The sequence below is a fragment of the Notechis scutatus genome, chromosome 4 (genome assembly GCF_049901735.1).
Source record: "Notechis scutatus isolate UNSWTSFEM ecotype Mainland chromosome 4, rNotScu1.2, whole genome shotgun sequence".
Lineage (NCBI taxonomy): Eukaryota > Metazoa > Chordata > Lepidosauria > Squamata > Elapidae > Notechis > Notechis scutatus.
The window spans coordinates 168,816,267-168,841,424 of NC_142012.1; the positions used below are offsets into that span (position 1 = coordinate 168,816,267).

At 48.6% G+C, this 25,158-nt stretch overlaps 1 protein-coding gene across 1 annotated transcript in view; it reads left to right on the forward strand.

The window, feature by feature from the left end:
• The first annotated feature begins 24,473 nt into the window (after window positions 1-24,473).
• The window catches only part of LOC148131032 (MAM domain-containing protein 2-like), a 15,046-nt gene continuing 14,361 nt past the window's right edge, over window positions 24,474-25,158 (forward strand). Inside the window, exon 1 of the mRNA XM_087965692.1 lies at window positions 24,474-24,556. Within this exon, the coding sequence (XP_087821818.1) occupies window positions 24,474-24,556 (83 nt within the window). The remainder of the gene's footprint in view (window positions 24,557-25,158) is intronic.

Here is a 25,158-nt window from a genome sequence, read left to right on the forward strand (position 1 = left end):
TGAAGTTGGCAACGTGACCAGATTTGTTTTTCCACCAAAGTGATTTCTTTTTGGATTGAAGCTTCCTTATTGTTTTGGGTAATTTGTTTTTTCTGGTTTTGGGATTTGTTAATGGACTCTTTTGACTTCAAGTAAAAATATGTTGTAATGGTCTACAGAAGTGGTCCCCAACCTTTTTTGTGCCAGGGACCAGTTTCAAGCACAAACACCTTTTCAAGGACCGGGGGAGAAAGAATCCGAGTTTGGTGGTTTGCTTGCAGACGTTTCATTACCTGACTAGGTAACATCTGATGTTGTTACCTAGTCGGGTAATAAAACGTCTGCCAGCAAACCACCAAGTTCAGGGAGCGCCTCGGCCCTGCCTCCCTCAGCCCCATCCCTCAGGTGTCTCCCTCCCTCCCTCAGGTGTCTCCCTCCCTCCCTCAGGTGTCTGCCTTGTTCCTCTCTCAGTCGCTCTCTCGCTGCTCCACCAGCCCAGGAAGAAACTGCTTCAAAGAAGCCGGGGGTGGCTTTTCCTGTCGCCGCAGCTCCTCCGAGCGCCCGTTTACCCCCACCCTGCCCGCCGACGGTTCAATCCACAGTGCTCCGTTCTGCCTGCCTGCCTGCCTGCCTTCGTTTCGGAGCAGCTTCGGCTGATAAAAGATGCGAATAGTTATTATTCTCAGCCGAAGCTGCTCCCAAACGAAGGCAGGCAGGCAAGCAGGCAGGCAGAACGGAGCACTGAATTGAAGCGCGGGGTAAACGGGCGCTTCAGAGGAGCTGCGGCGACAGGAAAAGCCACCCCCGGCTTCTTTGAAGCAGTTTCTTCCTGGGCTGGTGGAGCAGCGAGAGAGCGACTGAGAGAGGAACGAGGCGGGAGGAAACCGAAGCTGCTGAGCCAGAGAGCAGGACAGGCTTCGGTTGCTTCCTCCCTCCCCTTCTTTCATTTGTGTCCTTGATCCCTGATCCCAGCAGCATTCACCGAAGGCGAAGAAAGCCGCCATTTTTTTTACTTTTTTTTTATTTGTGGCCCGGTACAGAGTGCTTCACGGACCGGGACCGGTCCGCGGACCGGTGGTTGAGGACCCCTGGTCTACAGTATTGCATCCAGAGAATAGAAATTGCCAATCAAGGGACTAGAGATCATTGTTTATAAGATCATAGTTGCCTTTTTTGAAGTTATAATTGGGGATTTTGTCGTTGTGATGATTTTTGTGTGGACGTACGTTGAGAAAAAAGTCAATCATGTTGTGGTCACTGTTGGAAAAGGGTTCTTTAATTTGTATTCTGTAAATTGAATTCAAACTATTGCAGAAGATGAGATCCAGGCAGTTGTTAAGTCCAGTGTTGTTGGTTACTAGTTGTTCTAGTCCCAGATTTGTTGCTGCATTGTAGAAGGTTGCATGTGTGGGTTCAGTTGTACATTTGTTAAGGGTCCAGTTAATATGAGGTAGATTGAAGTCACCAAGAAAGATAAAAGTGTGTGGGCAGGATGCTGCCCATGTTAGTAATGTATTTAACTTGTTTGCACATTTGATGTCATAATCAAGGGCTCTGTAACATAGTAAGAACCGAAATGTGATATTTAAGAACAGTTCACAGACGATGGTCTCAGGAATAGCAAGCTCCTGGGTAACTTGGATGTTTTTTAGATGTAGGGACTTTTTATAAAAGATAGCAACACCACTTTCTCTACGGATTTCACGATCTGATCGGTAAACATGATAGTCTCTTATTGTGGTAATGGAGTCAGGGAGAGATGAGTTGAGCCATGTTTCACAGATAAATATGATGTCGAGTTTAGCCATATTTAGTAAGAGGAGAAATTCGGGTATTTTATTTACAAGGCTTCTTGCACTGAGTAGCTTGCATTTAAGGCCAGTTGTGGTTGGAATAGAGGTAGTTAGGGGCGTGCATGAGTGATGTTTGATTGGATGGGGTGGGGTTGGATGCGGAGTTGTGGGTTGTGTTACTTTCTTTTGATGCAGTCAGCTCTGTAGTCAATGTATAGGTCCTTTTCTCCATTGTCTAGACGTCTTTTGAGTTCTGCGCGGAGTTCACAGGAGCGGATTCTTTGCAGTATGGATAAGTCTGGTTTTGAGCAAAGTTTTTTGTGGTTGGGATTGGTTTTTGCAATGGTATTTATTGTATGAATGAATATGCGTTTGTTGGACTCATTTTTGCATACATCTCTACAAAATCTTGGGGCCACAGAGCTGTCATTGTATTTGCACCCAGGGCCATCTCTGGTTATTTCAATGATATCTTCAGGAGAGAAGTTTGTTGTTTTAGAGTTGCTTATGATATCACAAACTTTGGTGATGTCATCTGATTCGTTGGTGTCTTCGAGACCAAATAAGATGGCACTTGGACGTTTCTGTTCATGTTCCATGGTGTCTCTGATGAGTAAGGAGATATTATTTGTGGAATTATTTGAAGGGATAGTAATTGTGTGTGGCTGTGGTTTGGTGGTGTTTTTTTTTTTGTAGTTGAGGTAGTGGTTGTGGTTGTTGTGGGATTTGATTTTGAGCTGATAGGTACTCACTTATCTGTGCTGTATTTTTTTTTCCAAGAGAAATTAGGGTTGCTTGTATAGTATATAATATATTGTATAGTATATAATATATTGTATAGTATATAGTATAGTAAATGTTGAGTAGTTCATAGAACTGGCCAATCCCACTTCTGACTGGAGATTTTACAGTATCCTTCCCCTGCCACGCCCATCAAGCCACGCCCACAGAACTAGTAGAAAAAACAAATTGAATCTCACCACTGCAATACAATATTGTGAAAGTTGTTTTTGTCCTTTGCAAGATTAGTAATCCTACTTTATGTGTATGATCTGAAACTTTGATAAGCATATCCAAATCTCTCATGGAACTATTGAACCCATGAAGAGCCAGGATGGATCCTTGCAGGAACCTGCGGTGGGAGAACTCCGTGAAACAATGTCTGAGCCAGTTATGCATCCATTTCACGATCCTGACATCCAGCTCACAATTGACTAGCTTGTTGGTCACAATGTAATAGTGTACTTTGTCAAAGTTTTTACTGTTTTAGGCTGCTGGGTGCAGATAAAAATTGCTCAAGTCTCCGATGTCAGGACTCCAACCAATCCCACTCAAATCCTAAGTCTCTCTCAGAGAAAAGAAAATGGATTTATGAGAAGTGGCCACGTTTGCATTGGCTGGATGCAGCTGATACGAAAATACATCGTTCATTTCCCCCTTGGCCCTGGTCTTCCCTCCACCCCCTGGATGTGTATTCTCCAATGGGACACATCCATCCCCAAGAGTCATCAATCAGGCTCTCCAGTAATTTTCTTGCGCTCTGGGTGATTATCTAGGCACTCAAGGAATGCACTGTTCCCCCCCCCCTCTTTTTTTTTCCTGGCAGCTAAAAAGACCAAAGGAGTATCTTTTTAGTTGACATCCGAGTTTGAACACGGACGCACAACAATGGTAAGAAATATTACAGCAATACAAAACAGAAGAAGGGGGAAGGGAGGGAGGGAGGGATGGAAGAAGGAAGGGATAGGGAGGGAGGGAGTGACAGGGAGAAAAGGGAGGGAGGGAGGGAAGGAAGAAGGAAGGGATAGGGATGGAGGGAGGGAGGGAGGAAGGAAAGAAGGAAGGAAAGGAGAGGCCCTCCTTTTAGTAGAGATAGACTAGGAGAGGCCAGTCCATCTGCCATGCCTACCATCTGTGGCAGGAAGAGCAGGAGGAGATGCCTTTGGGTCCACATCCTGCTGCCTGCAGCTTTAAGTCAACTTCAAACCCCATTACAGTTGACCTTGTTGGCCAATGGGGGCCCCTGTAGGGCTTTGGTCTGCCCCAATGCCAGGGGGAGGACTCAAGGAAGAGGCTCTGGGGGTTGGGGCCCTTCACCGCCTCTTTGTCCCTGGCAAGAGAAGGTCTGGGAAGGGAAGCCGGGGGACACTCAGGGATGAGCCAGCCCCGTCCAACCAGAGCTGCAAGGGAGGGCAGGACGGGCCATGGGCACCATGGCCCACGAAGGCTTGCATGCGGTTCCAGCAGTGCCCACTGCTGAAGAACTGGGGCAGCGGAAGGGACCTCGGGTCACGGTTGGAGATGGGGAGGGGTGAGTTGGTCAGCACGCCGGCAGGGCAGGAAAAATGGGGTTTCCTCAGGGGTCCATCCAGTCCCCTGGGATGAAGGCGGAATGTTTGATTAACCACCACTGAGTTCATAATCGCCGCCTGGATGGGTTTCTCTGTGAGACTTTGCCCTGCGCAAAAACCAACCTATACAATCTGGGTGATGGAGGCAGGAGCCAGCCAGGACGGTTTCCGGATGGTTTCCTTAGCAGGAAAGAAATAAAAAATGATTGTTATTATTATGTTTTGTCAATAAAGATGTCAGGAGGAGGAGGACAAAGACAAGGACTGTGGTGTCCTTGATGGTATCTGAGCTCAGTGGCTGTCAATCGGTGCTCCATTCAAAATCCAAGAAAGAAATACTTAGACTCCATAAATTAGAGAAAAGAATTCTTTTACTGAAAAATGAAGTGGTAGCATCAAATAGGATTCTGAATCTGAGAAATTAGGCGCGCAGATCACATATACAAAGTGATGAAATTGTTCCCACCCCCATAGTTCAAAAGATTCTTCCAATTAAAAGTTCTGAATATGATCATGTGGACATCTTCGGGTGGTGATGAGGCCTCTGTCGGTTGAGCTTGGCCTATTTTGATAAAGATTTGCAGCTGCGCAGAGAAAAGAAAGCTAAGCGAGGAATAGAAACTTAAGAGCAGGAATTTATACTCCCCCCCACACTCCTCATTTACACAACACAAGAATGTAACACCTCCAGCTCTCTTCCCAGACAATATCCCCCCTCCTCCCCCCATTACTTATGGCAGCCAAAAGATGCAAAGCAGTAGTAGAAGATCTTGAAGGCTGACAGTGGCTTTCTTGCAGATGTTTCATGACCCAACTAGGGAACATTGTCAGTGTCAGAAGGGAGTGGGGTATGTGAGGACTAGGAGGAAGACACCCCAACATTCTAGCCAGGACGAAATCATTTCAGTTTGGAGGCTGCTTTCTCTGACATCCATTCCTGCCTTATTGCAGCCAATCTGCCAAGGGTCCTCCTGCCTCCCAGCCTCTGGGAACAGAGTAAATAGACTCTTATCTAGGGGCTGGAGCTCTTGCCAAGGCTGCGGGTAGAGTTTGGGGCCGATAATCCCAGCCCTACCTCTAAAAGTTGACCCTTCCCAACATGGCCAACCTGATGGCTTGACTGTTGGCCAATAGACTGTGGACTTCCCTGAAATCTCCACTCAGAGCCCATTGCCCAACTCAGCAGAGTTTTAATAGAAGAGAATAGCACAATTGAAAGGGACCTTGGAGGTCTTCTAGTCCAACCTCCTGTTTAAGCAGGAAACCCTATCCCATTTCACACAAATGGATGTCCAGTCTCTTCTTCAAACCCTCCAGCGTTGGAGCAGCCACAACTTCTGGAGGGAAGCCCTTCCACTGGTTAATTGTCCTCACTGTCAGGAAGTTTCTCCTAGGTTGCTTCTCTCCTTGGTTGGTTTCCATCGGCTCCTTCTTGTCCTGCCTTCAGGGGCTTTGGAAAAAAGGTGGGTTTCTCCACCAAATTTTCCCCAGAAAGAGGGCTGGTGAAGAGCACATGCACCAAGACAAATTCTTTGTGTGTCTAATCACACTTGGCCAATAAAGAATTCATTCATTCATTCATTCATTCCAGGGGTGGGATTCAAAATTTTTAACAACCGGTTGTGTGGGCGTGGCTTAGGTGGTGGGCGTGGCTTGGTGGTCATGTGACTGGGTGGATGTGGCTTGGTAGTCATGTTATTGGCTGGGTGTGGCCAACTCAATATCACTCACATCGAGGCACGCATCTCCTCGCCTGGCCTCTCGTGACTGTGGGGATGCTGCAACAGTCGTAGGTGTGAAAAAAGGTCATAAGTCACTTTTTTCAGTGCCATCGTAACTTTGAATGGTCCCTCCACACAAGCAAAGTGCCAGCAAAGGAGGGGAAAAAAACCTCCAGAGAAGTTCCTGAGACAGGAAGTCTAGTCCTGCCAAGAATGGAATAAGGGTTAACGGAGAGGCAGTTTCTGTAAGCAACACCAGAATGTTTCCTTCCTGCCTTCCTTACAGGATTAGCCCAGGAATTTCTTCCAACAACCGGTTCTCCAAACTGCTTAGAATGTTAACAACCGGTTCTAGCGAATAGGTGCAAACTGGTAGAATCCCACCCCTGATTCATTCATTCATTCATTCATTCATTCATTCATTCATTCATTCATTCATTCAAGGGCCAGCTTTAACCTTGAGAGAAAAAATGAAACTGGCCAAGGGCTCATTTCAGAGAACTTGGAAAGCCAGAAGTTTCAAGCAACTGGAAACCTCGTGATTCTCCCCTCAGCCCAACAGGGTCCTCCTCACAAAAGCCAGGCTGCCTTTATCAGACTTTATCTTTCAATTGTGTCCGAATAGCTGGGCAATAGAGGAATAGGGACTTGGCTACCCACTATGAGGAAGTGACGGGGTTTATTTCTCCCTTTCTTGGATGAAAATGTGTGTTCTTCCTCCTCCTCCTCCTCCTCCTCCTCTTTTGGGTGAGAAGTCACCCTGGCCAGCAGCCAGCTGAGCTCTCCCTCCCTTCGTCTTGGGATCCTGAAAGTTGCAAGGGTGCAAAGCTGGGAGAGGCCATCGCACGTTCCTTGAAGCGTTCTAGTGACAGGACTCACTCACTCAGGCTTTTGATGGGCATTCGGACACAACGGGAGGGGTATTTTGTTGAGCAGCCCCACATTCACCCGGAGGGGTTGAGACAAGACGAAAGAGAAGAGCCGCTTCAACCGAGGCTCACTGGTTGTTTGGAGAGCAGGCAAGCATCCTCCCATGGCAACCACACACAACACTTGCTGCTTGACAAGATCTGCACAAAACCTAAAACAAAGGTTCGTGTGGCATAATGAGGGCAAACACCAATAAGGTCACGAAATCATAAAGATAGTGACTCTATAACCTTACCATAAAGAAATAAAAGCGGACGGGATGGGCGAGCATCGCTGGAGTGCTCTCTGGGGAACTTCCGTTTTTCATGACCTCCTGCGTCCTTGTGAATGCAGCCGCTCTGCCCCTTAGCATCTCTATGGTGGTCCCGATAGGATGAATTCAATGATGGGATTCAAATTTTTTTACTACCGGTTCTATGGCCGTGGCATGGCTTGGTGGGCATGGCAGGGGAAGCATATACTGCAAAATCCCCCTTCCCTCCCCACCCCGCTAACCTGCTTTCCAGCTCCGTTCTCCTGCGCAGGGCAACCAAAAGAGAGCCAGCCGATCAGCTGGGACTCAATGGGAGGCAGAGAGGAGATGGGGTTGGCGGGGCCAGTCAGAGGTGGCACCGAATTACCCAAAATTTCTGCTACCGGTTCTCCAGAACTGGTCAGAACCTGCTGAATGCCCCCTCTGGATGAATTGGATCCCAGGCACAGGTTAGGCTGATCACACATCTGAGTGGGCTTTGTTTTGATACAGCACGCTGCACGTTTAATAAAGGGAATGACTGCCATTGTTACTCAATTTATTTTCCTGGTATACCCTGAATATGTGCAGTGAGAAATCAGTGACTCTCAGCAAGTCCACCATCTAAAAGTACCAACCTAAAGGAAGAAACACCAGGAGGGGGAAAGGAAAACTCAGCCCTAAATGATAGGTGTATGATGAGCAGTTAGACTTGAAATTAATCAGTCCGAAGCTGGACAGATCTTAGTACCTTTGAACTGAAGCTGCACCTTCCATCTTTGATTCCCCTTTACTGAACTCACGGAAGTGTGGGCTCATAACAGATTAACAGAGTTGGAAGGGACCTTGGAGATCATCTAGTCCAACACACACACCCCCAAGCAGGGGACCCTGCCTACACCATTTCCGACACATGGCAGTCCAGGTTCTTCTTGGAAGTTTGAAATGCAAAAGTTAAATTAACTTCAACAGCACCTTGGCCAATAATAGCAAAATAAGAAAAGTCCATCAGAAATACAAGAGTTTGCAATATTTTCGATGGCAGTCACCAACAATAAAAGTAACTGAATGAAAGGATTAGCAGAGCACTGAATTTGTTCCGTGATGGGTTGTCCTGCGTTGAATGGGCTGCAACGAGTTGTCCAGTGGGCTGGGCTGGTGCACCTCCATTGAGATGAACTGGGAGGCCAAGATTTTGGGGGCATCTCTGGAATATGGTTTGCAGAGGGAAGTCCCGTCTGGGAATCCGATTTCAGGAAAGGATGCGGAGCTTCTGATAAACTTAGGTAGGTTCTCAGGTATTCCTTCAGCCTTTCACCCTGAAGATCACGAAATGGTTGCAGTTTGCATCTCTGAGGCAGAAACATCATTGGGACTGTTTATGGAAATGGTTGGTTTCCCTGAAGTTTTATTTGTTAGATCAGAATAATTACTCTGCTTATTGTCTTAATTACGAATGGGATTCTTCCACTCCGTTCTTCTGAGATAGTTTGTAGAACGCATGGATGGCTTTTGGCTCCTTTTACAGGAATGTCCTCCAGTGGTGGGATTCAAATTTTTTTACTACTGGTTCTGTGGGCATGGCTTGGTGGGCGTGGCTTGGTGGGCATGGCAGGGGAAGGATATACTGCAAAATCCCCCTCCCCTCCCCACTAACCTGCTTTCCAGCTCCCTTCTCCTGTGCAGGGCAACCAAAGAAGAGCCAGCCAATCAGCTGGGACTTGATGGGAAGCGGAGAAGAGATGGGGTTGGCGGGGCCAGTCAGAGGTGGGATTGGCTGGTTCTCTGAATGACTCAGAATTTCCGTTATTCAGTTCTCCAGAACCGCTCAGAACCGGCTGATTCCCACCTCTGATCTCCTCCAAGCACGATTAATAAAAAGTTAAATGGGAAGAAGAGACGGGCCACATTTTGACCTGCTGAGCTGCGGATGGTCTGCCTGTCTTCCATTTAGTTTGAGTCTGGAGACTTTGCTGCATTTATCAGACAATCTGGTGATGAACTCAAGATGTACAGCACAGGGGCTGGAACTGAACATGAATTATTACTTTATGCTGATACTACTTTGGCTTTCTAAAGTATAGATTGGAAAAGTAGAGAAAAAAGTGAGACAAGGTTCTACATTTAGGCAAGAAAAACCAAATGCACAGGTATGGAATACGTGGTACCTGGCTCAACTGTGGTAACTGCAAGAGGGATCTTGGAGTCCTAGTGGACAATCCCTTAAATATGAACCAGCCGTGTGCTGCAGCTGCCGAAAAAGCTAATACAATAGCAATAGCACGTAGACTTATATACCACTTCACAGTGCTTTCCATCCCTCTCTAAACGGTTTACAGAGTCAGCCTCTTGCCCCCAACAATCTGGGTCCGCATTTTACCCACCTCGGAAGGACAGAAGGCCAAGTCAACCTTGAGCCAGTGAGATTCGAACTGCCAAATGCTGGCAGCCAGCAGTCAGCAGAATTAGCTGCAGGACTGCATTCTAACCACTGCCCTTTAATACAATCTTTGTACTAATGCAATTAATTAGTTAATTCAATCCTAGACTGCATTAACAGAATCAAAATCACATGAAGTATTAGTACTGCTTTATACAACCTTAGTAAGGCCACACCAGGAATACACCATTCAGTTTTGGTCTCCACATTATAAAAAAAAGATGTAGAGACTCTAGAAATCGTGCAAAAAAGAGCAAGGAAGATGATTAGGGGACGGGAGGATGAAACAGAGAGATAAAGGAGGGATTTCCTGAGAGAGAGAACCATCAATCCGTGGAATATCTTGTCTCCAGAAATGGTCTGTGTTTCATCACTGGAGGTTTGCCAGAAGACATTGGACAGCCATTGGTCTGGAATGGTCCAGAGAAGGGGTCCCCTGCTCCCAGGCCCCAGGCCACTCCCAGGCTGCGTCCTGTTCGAAACCTGGCCAAGGGAGAAATGGGCAAGTGAGCAGAGGGCGCTTGGGCGGGGGTTGGACTAGATGGCTTACAAGGTCCTTTCCAACTCTGATTATCGGTTAAACATCTGCTTGTGTTCCCGTGAGAAGCTCCATTTGTGCGAGGGGAGGGCATGCATGCATGCACAAACGGAGCTGTGTGCGCACATGTGTGTCTGCCACTCACACGCCCCCCTCCCCCTGAGGCGGGCCACCAAACTGGAAAGGTTGGGGACCGTTGGTCTAGTGATTCCTGCTTGAGTAGAGGGTTGGACTAGAAGACCTCCAAGGTCCCTCCTGTTTGAAATGACTCCAAATAACAAAACTTGGATCGGTGAAAACGCAGATATTTTACTTGTGAAAACAAAAGCTGTTTGCAAAGAGCACTAGACTCAACATGAAGTTTGAGCCAAGACCCACACCTTAAGATTTCAAAACATACTTCTATATACAGTTTCATCTCATCACCCAAGTTCCCTCCTTCTTTGAGACTCATCCCCTCCCCAGTTCAAACCCATTGGATTTGCTCTCAGGTGTTGCAGCTCATCCCAGGTTGTCTCCAGGGAGAATGGTCTCCTTCCGGTATGTTCTCATCCGTGCCCCGCCCCTCCGTACCTCTTACTTTGGCCGCCCACGTGGCATCTTTCCTTAGGGAAAGATCCCCTCATCAGGGCCTCTTTCTAAGCTCATCATATACTACCATTTTTCCAAAGAGATTATAACAACAACCCCCGAACATAATAATATTATAAAAGGCATATACGTAAGATAAAATATAAAAAGGCTTAACAATGGAGCATGTCCAAAGTATAAAAGCAAAGCATGTGTATACAGGGAAATATATTTCATTTGATAACAGATTAACAGAATTGGAAAGGACCCTGCAAGGTCATCCAGTCCAACCCCCATTTGTAAAACCTTTAAGCATCTTATATACCATTTTATTTTTGAATTTACTTCCAGCTCTGCTATCATGTTAATTCAGGCTCATTACCTAATTCTGTGGAGAATGTCCAACAATACAGGTAGTCCCTGACTTACAACCATTCATTTAACAACGTGACCTCCTCCCTGTTCTTGCGTTTGCAACTGTGGTGCCATCCCTGCAGTTGTGCAATTGCTGTTCAGGGGCTTGGCAACCGACTCACATTTACAACTGGCTGCAACACCCTGCAATCATATGACAGTGATTTGCAAGCTTTCTTGTTTGTTTGGAGGGTTTTGGGGGGGCAATTTCTGGTAAAAAAAAAGGGTGGGGTCCGTTGGGGACGCTGGCTTTGCTGTCCCACATGTCGCTTCTATCTGTGAAATTAAGCAGTCTTCACGTCAAACCCTCTTTCAGCATAGCCATGAATCTGAGGAACTGCAGCTGACTGCCTTTTAACCAGGTTTATTATCCTGAAAAGCTGATGCCCCTCTTTCTGATTTTCAATCCCCATAAATTAACGTAGGCCTCCTCCTAAAAGGACTTCTGATCAGGTCACCGTTAATAATATTTTGAAAGCTTTCAAAGTAACAAAAAGAGCATGATTCATCCAGAGAAGCTGAATAGCAACATACTCGGATAAAAATGCATTTTGCTAGCAGTCCTTTTTTTCTTTTGATGTGTTTCTCAGAACCTCCGACCCTTTGGAGCCCACCAGACAAAAGTACTTTTAGTGGTTACACAACTAAAAAGCTGCACTGAAATAAATACGTATCGCATGTACGAAATTGAAACAGAAAGCTGGATCACGGTTAGAATTTTCTGTATTATAAAATCATGCTGTCTGTTTTTTTAAAGGTTAAACACACATATATTATTGGACACACAGATGGACTCATTAAAATAGTAGTTGAAATTTGGAACAGAAAATTGGAGTTTTCCGTTTTATAAAATCAGTGCTGTCTGTTTTTTTTTTTTTTAAAGTTAAATACATTTCATCTGTTATTAAAGTGGGGTGAACCCATTAAAAATAGTTGTTCTAATTCATGCCAACGCATTTCTCTACGTCATACAGGCAATAAATATGTTTGCTTTGTTCCTAGTCCTTGGTGCTACCCTGTGTTCGCCTCATCGTGGCTGAGAATTCTTCCTGTGGCATAGATAAGATTGGAAAATGTTGCAAAAGTTTGGAATCTGTCACTCTCCGGAGAACTTTGGATCTGTCAGGGGGAGATTGTTGTTTAAAGGATGGTGTGTTCCTGGAACAGGAATTGTGCAGGGGCCAAAGGTTGCTTTGATGAAGGGTGCCAACTCTCAGCCTTTGAATTGGCTTCTGAACGTCAGGGAAAGAGGGACAATATGATTCTGTGGAGTTTCGATTCTTGTGTAACAATTGAGTTCTAGCAACAATCACCCAGTCGAAACCATGCCTGCATTTTACTTTGGCGGTTGGTTCAAAATCAAGATCACAAGAAGTGATACTAGCGAAAACTTAGCGAGGCCACACTTGGAATGCTGCACCTTGTTTTGGTCATCACCATATAAAAAAGGATATACTGAGACTCTGGAAAGAGGGCAGAGAAGAGCAACAAAGAGGATTAGGGGACTGGGGGCTAAAACATATGAAAATGGTCGCAGGAACTAAGGGGGGAAAATGAATTTACGAAATGTATTATGACATATATATCAAAGGACAGGAATTTACAAGTGTTAGTTCTAGATCTCCTCCCTCTTTGATTAAGCAATAGATAGAATATATCTGTAAAAACACATAATTATAATCCAACAATAAATATTGATAATAGATTATTATGGTTTTTAGAGTATGAACAATAGATAACCTATAGGATATAGGAAATATCTGCCAACATAATTTTAATCATGAAATATTCAATTTATCACATGTATTGAAGGACAATTTAATTAGTTTTATCATAGAAACTGTTGTGACATTTGCCTATATACTTTTTGTTTTTCAACTTTGTATATTTCTATATTTTAACTTTTTGTATTTAATATTAAATATTTGTATTTAAAATTTAAGTTTTTTAAATTAAAAAAAAAAAGAAAATGATTGCAGGAATTGGGTATGTCTCGTTTAATGAAAAGAAGGACTAGGGTGACATAATAGCAATCTTGCAATGTTTAACAGAATAACAGAGCTGGAAGGGACCTTGAAGGTCATCTAGTCCAACCCTCTGCCCAGTCAGGAGACGTTCCTGAGACAGGAAGTCTAGTCCTGCCAAGAATGTAATAAGGGTTAACGGAGAGGCAGTTTCTGTAAGCAACACCAGAATGTTTCCTTCCTGCCTTCCTTACAGGATTAGCCCAGTCATTTCTTCTAACAACCGGTTCTCCGAACTGCTTAGAATGTTAATAACCGGTTCTAGCGAATAGGTGCGAACCGGTAGAATCCCACCCCTGATTCATTCCATTCATTCATTCCATTCATTCCATTCCATTCCATTCCTTTCTTCCTTCCTTCCTTCATTCATTCAAGGGCCAGCTTCAACCTTGAGAGAGAAAATGAAACTGGCCAAGGGCTCATTTCAGAGAACTTGGAAAGCCAGGAGTTTCAAGCAACTGGAAACCTCGTGATTCTCCCCTCAGCCCAACAGGGTCCTCCTCACAAAAGCCAAGCTGCCTTTATCAGACTTCATCTTTCAATTGTGTCCAAATAGCTGGGCAATAGAGGAATAGGGACTTGGCTACCCACTATGAGGAAGTGACGGGGTTTATTTCTCCCTTTCTTGGATGAAAATGTGTGTTCTTCCTCCTCCTCCTCCTCTTTTGGGTGAGAAGTCACCCTGGCCAGCAGCCAGCTGAGCTCTCCCTCCCTTCGTCTTGGGATCCTGAAAGTTGCAAGGGTGCAAAACTGGGAGAGGCCATCGCACGTTCCTTGAAGCGTTCTAGTGACAGGACTCACTCACTCAGGTTACTGAACAAGCCATTTTCTGGGCTCGTGCACTTTGTTAAACCAGCTTTTCTCAACCTGGGAAACTGGGAGAAGGGTGGCCTTCAAGTCCCAGAGTGGAAGCCCACCCACCTCCAAGTCACCAAGGTTGAGCAATGCTGACTGAGAGCCTGAGCACGCATGACCGACAATGGCTGGCTGGGGGATTCTGGGAGTTGAAGTCCACCTGTCTTCAAGTTCCCAAGGTTGAAAAACACCGTGTTAAACTCTAACCCAGGGGCGTCCAACCTTGGCAACTTTAAGACTTGTGGACTTCAACTCCCAGAATTCCTCAGCCAGCTTTGCTGGCTGAGGAATTCTGGGAGTTGAAGTCCACAAGTCTTAAAGTTGCCAAGGTTGGACACCCCTGCTCTAACCTAACCATATTGCTGAGCAAAACAGAATTTTTTTAATTGATTGATTGATTGATTGATTGTATGGCAAACCCATGGGCTTGTAGTGGTTCCAATGTTCATGTCCAGCCCACCCAGCCATTCAAGGAGAGGCTGCTAGGTCTGTGTTGATTAAAACCGGACATTGGGCCGGTGGGAGCTTTTGATGGGCATTCGGACACAACGGGAGGGGTATTTTGTTGAGCAGCCTCACATTCACCCGGAGGGGTTGAGACAAGACGAAACAGAAGAGCCGCTTCAACCGAGGCTCACTGGTTGTTTGGAGAGCAGGCAAGCATCCTTCCACGAAGGCAAACACCAATAAGGTCACGAAATCATAAAGATAGTGACTCTATAACCTTACCATAAAGAAATAAAAGCGGACGGGATGGCCGAGCATCGCTGGAGTGCTCTCTGGGGAACTTCCGTTTTTCATGACCTCCTGCGTCCTTGTGAATGCAGCCGCTCTGCCCCTTAGCATCTCTATGGTGGTGCCGATAGGATGAATTCAATGATGGGATTCAAAATTTTTTACTACCGGTTCTATGGCCGTGGCATGGCTTGGTGGGCGTGGCTTGGTGGGCGTGGCAGGGGAAGGATATACTGCAAAATCCCCCTTCCCTCCCCACCCCATTAACCTGCTTTCCAGCTCCGTTCTCCTGCGCGTTCTTCCCTAGAACTTGAGGGGTGGCCCCAAAGAAGATGGATTCCATTCATTCTCCAGGACAAGGAGTAACGAATGGGTAGAAGCTCACCGGAGAGAGATCCAACCTAGAACCAAGGAGGACATTATGTCAGACTTGCCTCGGTTTGAACCTCTAGTTAAGAACAATCCTCAACTCCATTTTTTGAGAAAGGCATGGTTTACTAGAAGTCAAGTGAAATTGGAGTAGTGCAGAGCTGGAAGTGAGAATCACGCACCAAAATCCTGAAGTCTAATGCTTCCCTCCCTTAGTCGCCTCCCATCACTGCCCACCCACCCCCAGGTCCAATCCAATTCAAACAAGATGTTCTCAGAATTTCAGGTGTAGGTTTGTTATGCAGCTTATTTTGGTTCCCAGCTGGGTGGCCCTTGAAGCTCTCCTGGGAGAGAAACCGTGAACTTCTGGCTCCCTCCCATCGAGTCCTCCTAGAGTTCACGGCAGCTGATCTGGAATGGTTGTGAAAGGCACAAGTGAGGTGGCAGCTGACAATATTCCTGCCAGTGAGCACAATTAATCAATGGGACACCTTCCCTCCTGAAGCCGTGGGCGCTCCATCACTGAAGGCTTTGACGAAGAGACTGGATGGCCATTTGTCTGAGTTGATATGAGTTGATATGACTCCATCTTTGGCCAGGGGGTTGGGCTAGAAGACCTCCAAGGGCCCTGCCATTCCTAGTAAAGGTAAAGGTTCCCCTCGCACATCTGTGCTCGTGGTTTCCAGGGGTGCTTTCTAAGGGGTGCTGCTCATCTCCGTTTCAAAGCCGAAGAAGAGCCAGCGCTGTCCAAAGATATCTCCATGGCCATGTGGCCGGCAGGACTAAACGCCTCCAAAGGCGCACGGAATACTGTTCCCTTCCCACCCAAGGGCTCCCTGTTTTTCTACTTGCACTTTTTATGTGCTTTCGAACTGCTAGGTGGGCAGAAGTCAGGAACAGGAGCTCACTCCGTTACACAGTGCTAGGGATTCGAACCGCTGACCTTTCGATCGACAAGCTCGGTGTCCTAGTCCCTGAGCCACCACTCCCTTATTCTACAAGCCCCAGACCCACAATGGCCATCCTGCTTGGAGGTCTAGGGAGAGTCTCAGTCATCCTTGTCATGGTTGTCCCAAAGGGGCTTTTGCAAGAGGTAAACTAGACTTTCCAGAGACTCCAGTCGCCGCTTGAAAAAAGCCCCTTTGGGACAACCATGACAAGGAGCTTCCCTGCAGGAAAGTCCCCCCCTTTGCCAAATGGCTCCGTGCTTCCCAGTGAAGGGAATAGTAATCATAAAGAAAGAAAGGTAGTAGAATACATTACACAGCATTAAGCAGAGAGCTACTCTATAGGCATGTGTTATCTTGCTGTTGTAGAAAAGGTTTCCTTAACTTTTCACTTGTTGTAGAACAATTATAACACATGCCTGCAATCAGTTACATCCCTCTCCTATTAAGGCACATGGTTGTGCCGTCTTAATCGATCTGAATCCATCTGTTTTCCTGGATGGATATGTTTCGCCCCAACTTCACCCCCTGGGAAGGAAACGTACTTCTCTGGGAATGTAACATACCTCCAATCGGAGGAATCCACACCTTTGAAGTATGCTGTTAACAGCCTCCTCAAAGTGGTCAATTGTGATCCATGAGATGGACAGTAGGAGAAGAGGTCATGAAAGGTCATGAAATTGCCAGAGTGGAATCTGTCTGTTGCAGGAAGATGTAAATCTTAGTTAGATTACAGGACTAGAGATTTCCAAGGTAATTAGAGAACTAAGAACAAAGACTTTTCCGTGTATCAGGACAGGACATCATTCTGTATTTTGTAGAATTTTCCTCCCGTGTCTCTTGTGATGTGCTAGGAACTTCTTCCCAGATCTTTAAGTTTGATCAAAGAATAAAAGTCTGCTTTATTTAATTTGCAAGCCTCCGTGTAAGACTTTGCTTATGGTTCATTTTTGGCTTAAGCAAACTGCCAGACCTTACACCAGCATAACAAGCCCCCAACCAGCCCTTTCCCTGCTGAGGGGGTCTCTTCCGCCTCTCCTTCTTCCTTGGGAGGCTGAGGAACCGCCTGATGTCTCAATGTCCGTGTCCTGGAAAGGCGATGAGGAAATGGCAGAGCCAGCCCGGGGGTGGAGGGTGACCTTAGCCCCCTCCCGGATGGGAGCCCCATGGAGGTGCAAAGGGCGCCAGCTGGGGAGGGTTTTGCTGGGGACTTCCCTCTTCCTATCTTTCTGTCCCGCCCGTAATGAAATGACAACCGCGTGACAAAGTCAGTGAACCAGAATTCTAATCCTGTGGAGGCCCCAACACTATTTTTTCAGGGGGGAAAAGAAATGGAAACAATTCTCTTGTCAGGCCCCGCCCCTGCCGAGGATGAGATTTCTCCCGTAGGGTAAAATCAGAATTAAAATGGCTGCCAATTTCCCCAGGTCCCCTCATCTGGGTGGGTGGGAAGCTCCCCTTCTGCAACCCTCATTGTGGGCTAAAAAGAGGAAATATACTAAAGGTTTACTCTGTCCAGTCATGTCTGACTCCAGTGCTCACCTCTGTTTCTTGGCCAAGGGAGCCGGCGTTGTCCGAAGGCAACGTCTGTAGTGGTGTGGCCAGCATGGCTGCACACCAAAGGCACACGGTACACTGCGTTAACTGCCCACCAAAAGGGTACCTATTAATCTATCCGCATTTGCAGGCTTTCAAACTGCTAGGTGGGTTGCAAGGAGCTGGGGTCTCGAACCTGGCAAGCTCAGCATCTTTAACCACTGAGCCATCACGCCTCCCCCAGAATTACGCTGGGGGAACACGATTTCCCCTTGAGTTCAACAAGGCTATGAAACTCCTTTCCTCAAATGGGTGGGTGCTCCATCGCTGGAGATTTTTAAGAAGAGACTGGACTGCCTGGTATGGTCTGGGGTCTCCTGCTGAGCAAGGGGTTGGACTAGAAGACCTCCAAGGTCCCGTCCAACTTGGTTATTCTGTTGTTATTTTGTTATTTTGTTATTCTGTTACTTCTGTTATTCTGGTTTCTGTTATTCCTGTTAAATGCAGGAAATCTTCTGCCCTTGTGGGCCGCAGCAGCCCTTGTGGGCCACACATATCCCATGTTGTGCTCCAGCTGCAAGCAGAGCACCTTGGAGTAGGAGAGGAAGAGGAAGAGGAGAGGAAGAGGAGAGGAAAGAGAAGAGAAGAGAAGAGAAGAGAAGAGAAGAGAAGAGAAGAGAAGAGAAGAGAAGAGAAGAGAACATTATTGTCCCTTTGAATGTCCACTAATCAGCATACATTAAAATGAACTTCTATGTCTACACTATGAGTATCCTATGCAAGGAAGGAGAGGGACACCGTTGCGGGGTTGTTAATGAGCCATGGCTGGGTGTGACTTGTTCTGTAGTTGGGGAGCTGCTGATTAAGGCATCAGAGCGTTATCGATTTTCTGTGTTGTGCAATCCCGGAACCACCAACCAATCAATGGACTCCACTTGCACAAGACTTAAATCCTCCCACACACAGCGACACAAACACACCTGGCCCAGCACCAAAGAGACCCAGGCTGAATTTGACCCAGCTGCTCCTCTTAAGCACGCATCATTTTCTGGCTTTGAGAAAAGGGTTGTGTGAATCCAGCTGGAGTGGGGTCAAAAACCCGGCTGAATCTGCATGGAACTGTCTTAAGTCTCCCTACCCATGTGGGGGTGGGGGTGGGGTGGAGGGGTTTCTCCTTTGCTCCCCAGAGAGGGCCAGGTGGCCAACAGAGAACAATGGGGGATCAGGTGCTTGACTGACACGGCCACAGGATTGAGGCTGGTGAGGGGCAACCCCGTGCAGGACCTGCTAGCACCCACCCAGACCCTCCCCCTCCCCAGCCTGGATCCCTGTTGGGCTCATTTGACCTGGGGAGATAAAGGGGAAAAAACCCCTTCCTTCCTTCCTTCCTTTTCTTTCTTTCCTTTCCTTCCTTCCTTTCTTTTCCTTCCTTCTTTTCCTTTCTTTCCTTTCCTTCCTTCCCTTTCTTTCCTTCCTTCTTTTCCTTTCTTTCCTTTCCTTCCTTCCTTCTTTTCTTCTTTCCTTCCTTCCTTTCTTTCTTTTCCTTCCTTCCTCCTTCCTTCCTTCCTTTTCCTTCCTTCCTTCTTTTCCTTTCTTTCCTTCCTTCCTTCTTTTCCTTTCTTTCCTTCCTTCCTCCCTCCCTTTCTTTTCCTTCCTTCTTTCCTTCTTTCCTTCCCCCCCTCTTTCTCTCTCTCACACACCCAGAAGTTGACCTTTTGTCCACACTTAACAGGGTAACAACCTGGGAAGGGACCTTGGAGGGCAGAGCCCTGCTGAAGGGGAAACCTTATATGCCATTCCTGCTGTCCCGTCTCTTCTTCAAAGCCTCCATTGATGGACCCCCCCACAGCCCCTCCCCTGGTTAATTGTTCTCACTTGCAGTAAAAGTTCCCCTTCGTTCTCCTGACAGGCTCTGGGCACATCCAGCCCATTTCTCAAGACCACCCTAACCCCCACCGCTCAACTTTCGTCCTTGGTCCCACCCCCCAACCCAGAAACAGCTGGGTGACTTTGAGCCAGCTCCCCCCACCCTCAGCCCAACCCACCTCGTGGGGGGAAAAGAGGAGCGGGAAGCAGCATTATGCACCTCCGTTGCTTTGAGTTATTTATTAAAAGGAATAAAGGTGAGTTAAACGTTCTTTTAAAAAACAATCAAAGAGTCCCCCCCTGCGATTGCATTCCTGGGCATCTCATCTCCTTCCCCACAAGCAGCTGGCACCAGCACAACCCCAGGTCAAGCCTGGCAGCCGTCCTCCTCCCTTATTCCCCGGACCCCTCCCGGCCCTGGGGAGAAAGCGCCCGTCCCCGTCCCCGTCCCCCCCGTGCCGGCAACGGGAAAAGAGAGACGCAGGAGGCCGCGTGCGGCTGCATTGCGGAGCGTCTGACGTTCCTGGCATAATCCTGGGCTTTTCAACAATGATGGTCGGTTTCAGGTTTATGCTGGTGAGGCGGATGCATCCCGCCTTATCCTGGGGCCACCATCTCTTCATTGTGGTGGATCTGCAGGAGGCGAAACATTTAAAGAGCCGATAAGGGATGCGGGGGGGCAGAAAGGAAGCCGCAAAGTTTCTACATCGATGAAAAACAAAGCCAAATCCTAATTAATGTTAATGTCTTGGGATGATGGACACCGGAAGGGATTTTCTAGTCCAAGGCAGGAGTCCTTAAGAGGGGGGCTGCACCAGCCCTGCGATCCACCCACCCCCTCCCAACCACAAGCCCTTAGCCTCGGCCCCGAAAGCCCCCTCGTGGGTCAGCAGGGCCAGGAACAGCCCGTTGGGGTCAAGGCACCCAAATCAAGATTGTCTTGACTGACCCAAAAGGGGCTTTTCAAAAAACAGCTGGACTTTCTTGGGAGTTTTTTTTTTCCCCCTTTGAAGATGTTTTCCTTCTCATCCAAGAAGCTTCTTCAGTGAGGAAGAGGGGAGGGAGGAGGGGAAGGAGGGAGAGAGAGGAGGAGAGAGGAGGAGGAGGAGGAGGAGGGAGGAGGGGGGAAGGAGGGGAAGAGAGGAGGAAGAGGAGGAGGAGGGAGGAGGGGGGAAAGAGAGAGGGGGGAGGGGAGGGATCAGGAGGAAGAGGGAAGGAGGGAGAGAGAGGAGGAAGAGGAGGAGGAGGAGGGAGGAGGGGGAAGGGAGGGGGAGGAAGAGGAGGAGAGGGAGGGGGAGGGAGGAGGGGAATGAAGAGGGAAAGGAGGGGGAGAGAGGAGGCACCATAGATCTTTGGAAGTGACCCCCCAGTCAAATCCCTTCTCTGGCTTCCTAAAATGGACCCATAAAATACCATCACAACTATGGTGTCAAGGTGGGAGGGCAAACGGGGGCTTGTTGGATGTTTTGTGTGTCCTGCAAACTCTCTCTCTCTCTCTCTCACACACACACACACACACACACACAAAACATCCACACACAGGCTTCGTGTCTCTTTCTAGGGCAGGGAGGAATTTGAACCCGGCCTTCTGCAGCAGGGCCAGGTGCAGGTGATTTATGCTCCCATCTCCTCCCCTGTGAACTGGGGTGGGGGCAGGAGGTCATTGACTTCTGCACCTCCCATAAAATGTGGGGAAAACAAGCAAACAAGCAAAGGGCTTGGAGGACAAAAGGGTTCCTGCTCTGAGTTCAAGAGCAGCGCAGGAGGAGTTGCCTGCCTGCCCAGCTGCCGCTTCCTTCACACTGACAGCGGCTGAACGGACCATAAAATCAGAGAAGCAGAGTGTTTGGGTGGCCTCAGGGGTCCCTCTCCTCCCTCCCCCTCACAGCCCCCCCTCCCTCCTAGCACTGACGACGTCACCTAGTTTGGGTCATGAAACGTCTGCAAGAAAGCCCTGAGCTACAAAGGTTCACTGTCCTTCTCCAACTCCGGTGCCCAGACCTGGACCCAGGAATGCCCAAAGGGATCGGAGCAGGGCGGCCTAGAGGGGAGCAAGGCTCTCCAGTTCTGTCTATTGCCCCAAAGCTGCTTTTTCCGAAGTCCAAAGGGACTTTGTTTTTCCTTAAAGACGTTTCGCTTCCCCTCCAAGACGCTTCTTCAGTTCTGACTGAATGGTGGCAGATGGAAGGATTCATATTCCTTGAATATAAATGAAGGAATACTGAATAAGGAATATAAATTCAGAAATCCTGGGTGCTCCATCACTGGAGGTTTTTAAGAAGAGGCTGGACGTTCACTTGTCTGAAATGGTATAGGTTCTGCTTGAGCAGGGGGTTGGACTAGATGACCTCTGAGGTCCCTTCCAGCTTCTATTCTATTCCATTCCACTCTCTTCTATTTTCTATTCTATTCTATTCTTCATTCCAATATTCTATTAATTCTTCGTTATTCTATTCTATATTCTATTAATTCTTCATTCTTCTATTATATTCTGTTCTTCATCCAATATCTACTCTATTGTGTTCTGTTCTGTTCTAAGTTTTTCAATTCTCCACCATTCAGTCAGAACCGAAGAAGTTTCTTGGATGAGAAGTGAAATATTTTCAAGGGAAAAAAACGAGAAAGTCCAGTTGCCTTTTGGAAAATCCACTTTTAGGTCAACCATGACCTGGATGACCGAGAACCTCCAGAGCCGTTTCACTTAAGGCCTCTGAGGATCGCATCGGCCTCTTTAGCAGCTGCAATACGTTGCTGGCTGGTGTTGAAGTTTGGATCCATGGCGCCCAGATCCTTTGCCCAAGCCTGGCCTCTCCCCCCCCCCCTTGGATGCCTCGGATGGACTCCCAGGCAGGCGTCCGTGAGGGAGACCAGGCGGCCCTTGTCTCCTGCCGTTGTTTTGCCAGGTTAAGGGACGACCCGGGGCAGCACTTTGGAGAGAGCCGGCTCCAAGCCAGGCATGGAAGCAATGCACACGCAGGGCCGTGGGAGCGGCTGGCTTCCAGGAGAGCGGGGGGGTGGGGGGGGTTGGCAGGTGAGGGCCGGCTGGGATGCTGGCTTTGCAGGCAGGAACTGGGAGAAAAGAGTCCCCGTGGGATCTTGGCTGGGGGTCACCACAGGCCTCAGCCGGGCAGAGGACGGCTCAGCGGCTCAGCAGGCCACCCAGAACCCAGCTTGGCAATTTTATGCCTTCCCGGAAACGCGTTTGAAAGGAAGATCCACCCTGTTCTGTGTGGTGCGATATGAAGGCAGCCCGTTTCTTGAGAAATTTGAGGGGCTGCCCCAAAGAAGAGGGGGGGGCAACCGCTTCTCCACAGCACCAGAAGGCAGGACAAGAAGCAAAGGAGGGGAACTGATCCAGGAGGGAAGCCACCTTAGAAGGAAGGAGGCATTTCCTGACAGAGAGAGCAAGTGGAACAGAAGTTGTTTTCAGAAGTTGTGGGTGCTCCAACACTGGAGAGACTTCTTCTTTGTCTCAAATGGTAGTTGCTCCAGCAGGGGGTTGGACTAGAAGACCTCCAGGGTCCCTCCCAACTCTGTTACCCTATTATCCAAGCCAAATGGATTCAAGAACAATCAACCAGGAGAACAGAAGTTGCCTCCAGAATGTGTGGGTGCTCCATCGCTGGAGGTTTTCAAGAAGAGGTTGGACAGCCTGACAAGGTAGAAGGGCCCCTGCTCAAGTAGGGGGTTGGACTAGCCCAGGGATCGCCACCCAATGAGCCAGGGACCACTGGTGGCCTGTGAGAAAATGTTGGTGGTCCGCAGAGAAATGTCCCCCCCAAAGCAATTAATCCAGGCTGCAGGAACACAAGGCTGTGCCGCCCACATGGCCTGTGGGAACACAAGGCTTGCGTGGCTTGCATTGTGCACAAAACGAGGTAGGGAGGGGAGGGGGGAAAGGGCAGAGGGGGAGAACTTGCCCCACATGCCCCATGCGCCTGGCCTGGCCACCGGGCTGCTTCTCTCCGCTTCTTTCTTCTTCTGCTTTTGGCTGCACGCAAGGAAAGCAGCCAAAGTCTTTCTGTCTCTCCCCCAAACTCCGCCAGAAATGAGTCTTTAGGACCCTCCCTGCAAGGCCTCCTGCTCCAAGAGGCTGTGCCGGCAAAGTCTCGTTTCTGGCAGAGTTTGGGGAGAGAAAGAAAGACTTCTGCAGCTTCTGGTGCTTTCCTTGCATGAAGCCAAAGTCTCTCTCTCTCTCTCTCTCTCTCTCCCCCCGAGAGAACGGAGCTGGAGACGGTATCCTGCAATCCCAAATAAAGAACAATTGATCGGTAGGAAAACGGGGTGGGGGATTTTCCTGCAGACTTTTTGGGGGATTTTCCCAGGGTCTCTGGTCCACAGGATTTAAAATGATGTGTTTGGTGGTCCCTGAGCTCCAAAAGGTGGGCGACCCCTGGACTAGAAGACCTCCAAGGTCCCTCCCAACGGTGTGATTCTGAATTCTCTCCATCCAGCCTTCCCCAGCGTTGGCCATGAGGGCTCCAAGTGGCTGCCATCGCTTGAAAGGAAGGGACCAGGGCAGAGGAGAAGCAGCCCGATGGATCCCCTGCTGGAGAAGAAATCCAGGCAGAAACCCAACAGGAAAGCTGAGGCTGCATTCCAGGGGTGTGGCAGACCTGGGAGGGAACCGCGGGAGAAATGGCCTCAGTTGGGCCGGTGTGCCTAGGATGCCATTAGGGATCCCAAGGAGATCAGGGGGGGAGGTCTGTGTGTTCAGGAAAGGCCCACCTGGTCCCAACCCTATTCTACATTTCTTCTTTGCGTTTGCCAAGGGGAAGGAAAGTGCAGCCCCCATCCGAAGGGCCTCCTCTGGCTGAAGCCTCCGGACCCTCAGCAGTGGGGTCTTCACCTGCCTCCCCTTCCTACTTTGGGCCACCACCTGCCTGAGACCTAGCAGACTCCCTTGGCGACACTGAGCCGGTCGTGAGAAGGGCATGATGCAGCCGTGGGCCTGGGCTTCCTCTCAGGCCAGCCTTTTGCGGCCCTTCCTCTTGCTTTCACCTGTGTGTACACCTGCTGGGACTCCGCCCTCCTGTCATTCCTCTTGGGGCTGGGTCGCCCACGGCCGGTCCTCACTCTGCTCCTGGCTGGCAGCTGGGTGGCACTGAGATTATGCAGAGCAGCCCCAGAGAGGGAAGCTGAGAAGGACCCACCGCAGCTGCCGCAGCTTCCGATGCTGCCCAGCACCATGGGGACCCGGTGGTGCCTGGTGGGCATTTGGGTCTTCCTGTGTTTTGCCGTGCAGGAGAGCCCAGGGTGAGACGCTCCGTCTGCAAAGGGGGGGTGGGGGGGTCTGATGAATGCTCAGCGGGAATCTCCGCTTCTTCCCCGAGAGCTGAAAGTCTTATATGATGCACAACTGGGAAGTTCTTGTCAGTTTCTCTCTCTTCTTCGGCTGGGAGGATGTGGGGATGCTGGCCGTGGGGATCGCTCTTGCCTTGTCCCCACCAGGTGGGACCTTCCCGAGGGAAGCCAGCATCTGGGGGCTTCTCTCTGGGGTGTTAGCCAGGTGGGTCATCGGTGCTTTCCCTCCCCTCCCATTTTCCCACCGGAACAAAACTCGGCTGTGTCTTCCGTCACTTGTCTGTCTTTGGCTAGCAAATTATATTACGGGTCTGTGTATCTGTGTGTGTGTGTGTGTGAGAGAGAGAGAGACAGAGTGAGACAGACAGACAGAGAGAAAGAGAGGAGGAAGAGAGGGAGAGAGAGAGAGAGGAAAAGAGGGAGAGAGGGAGAGAGACAGAGAGGAGGAAGAGAGGGAGAGAGAGAGGAAAAGAGAGAGAGAGGGAGAGAGACAGAGAGAGGAAGAGAGAGAGGAGAGAGAGAGAGAGACAGAGGGAGAGGGAGAGAGAGGAAGA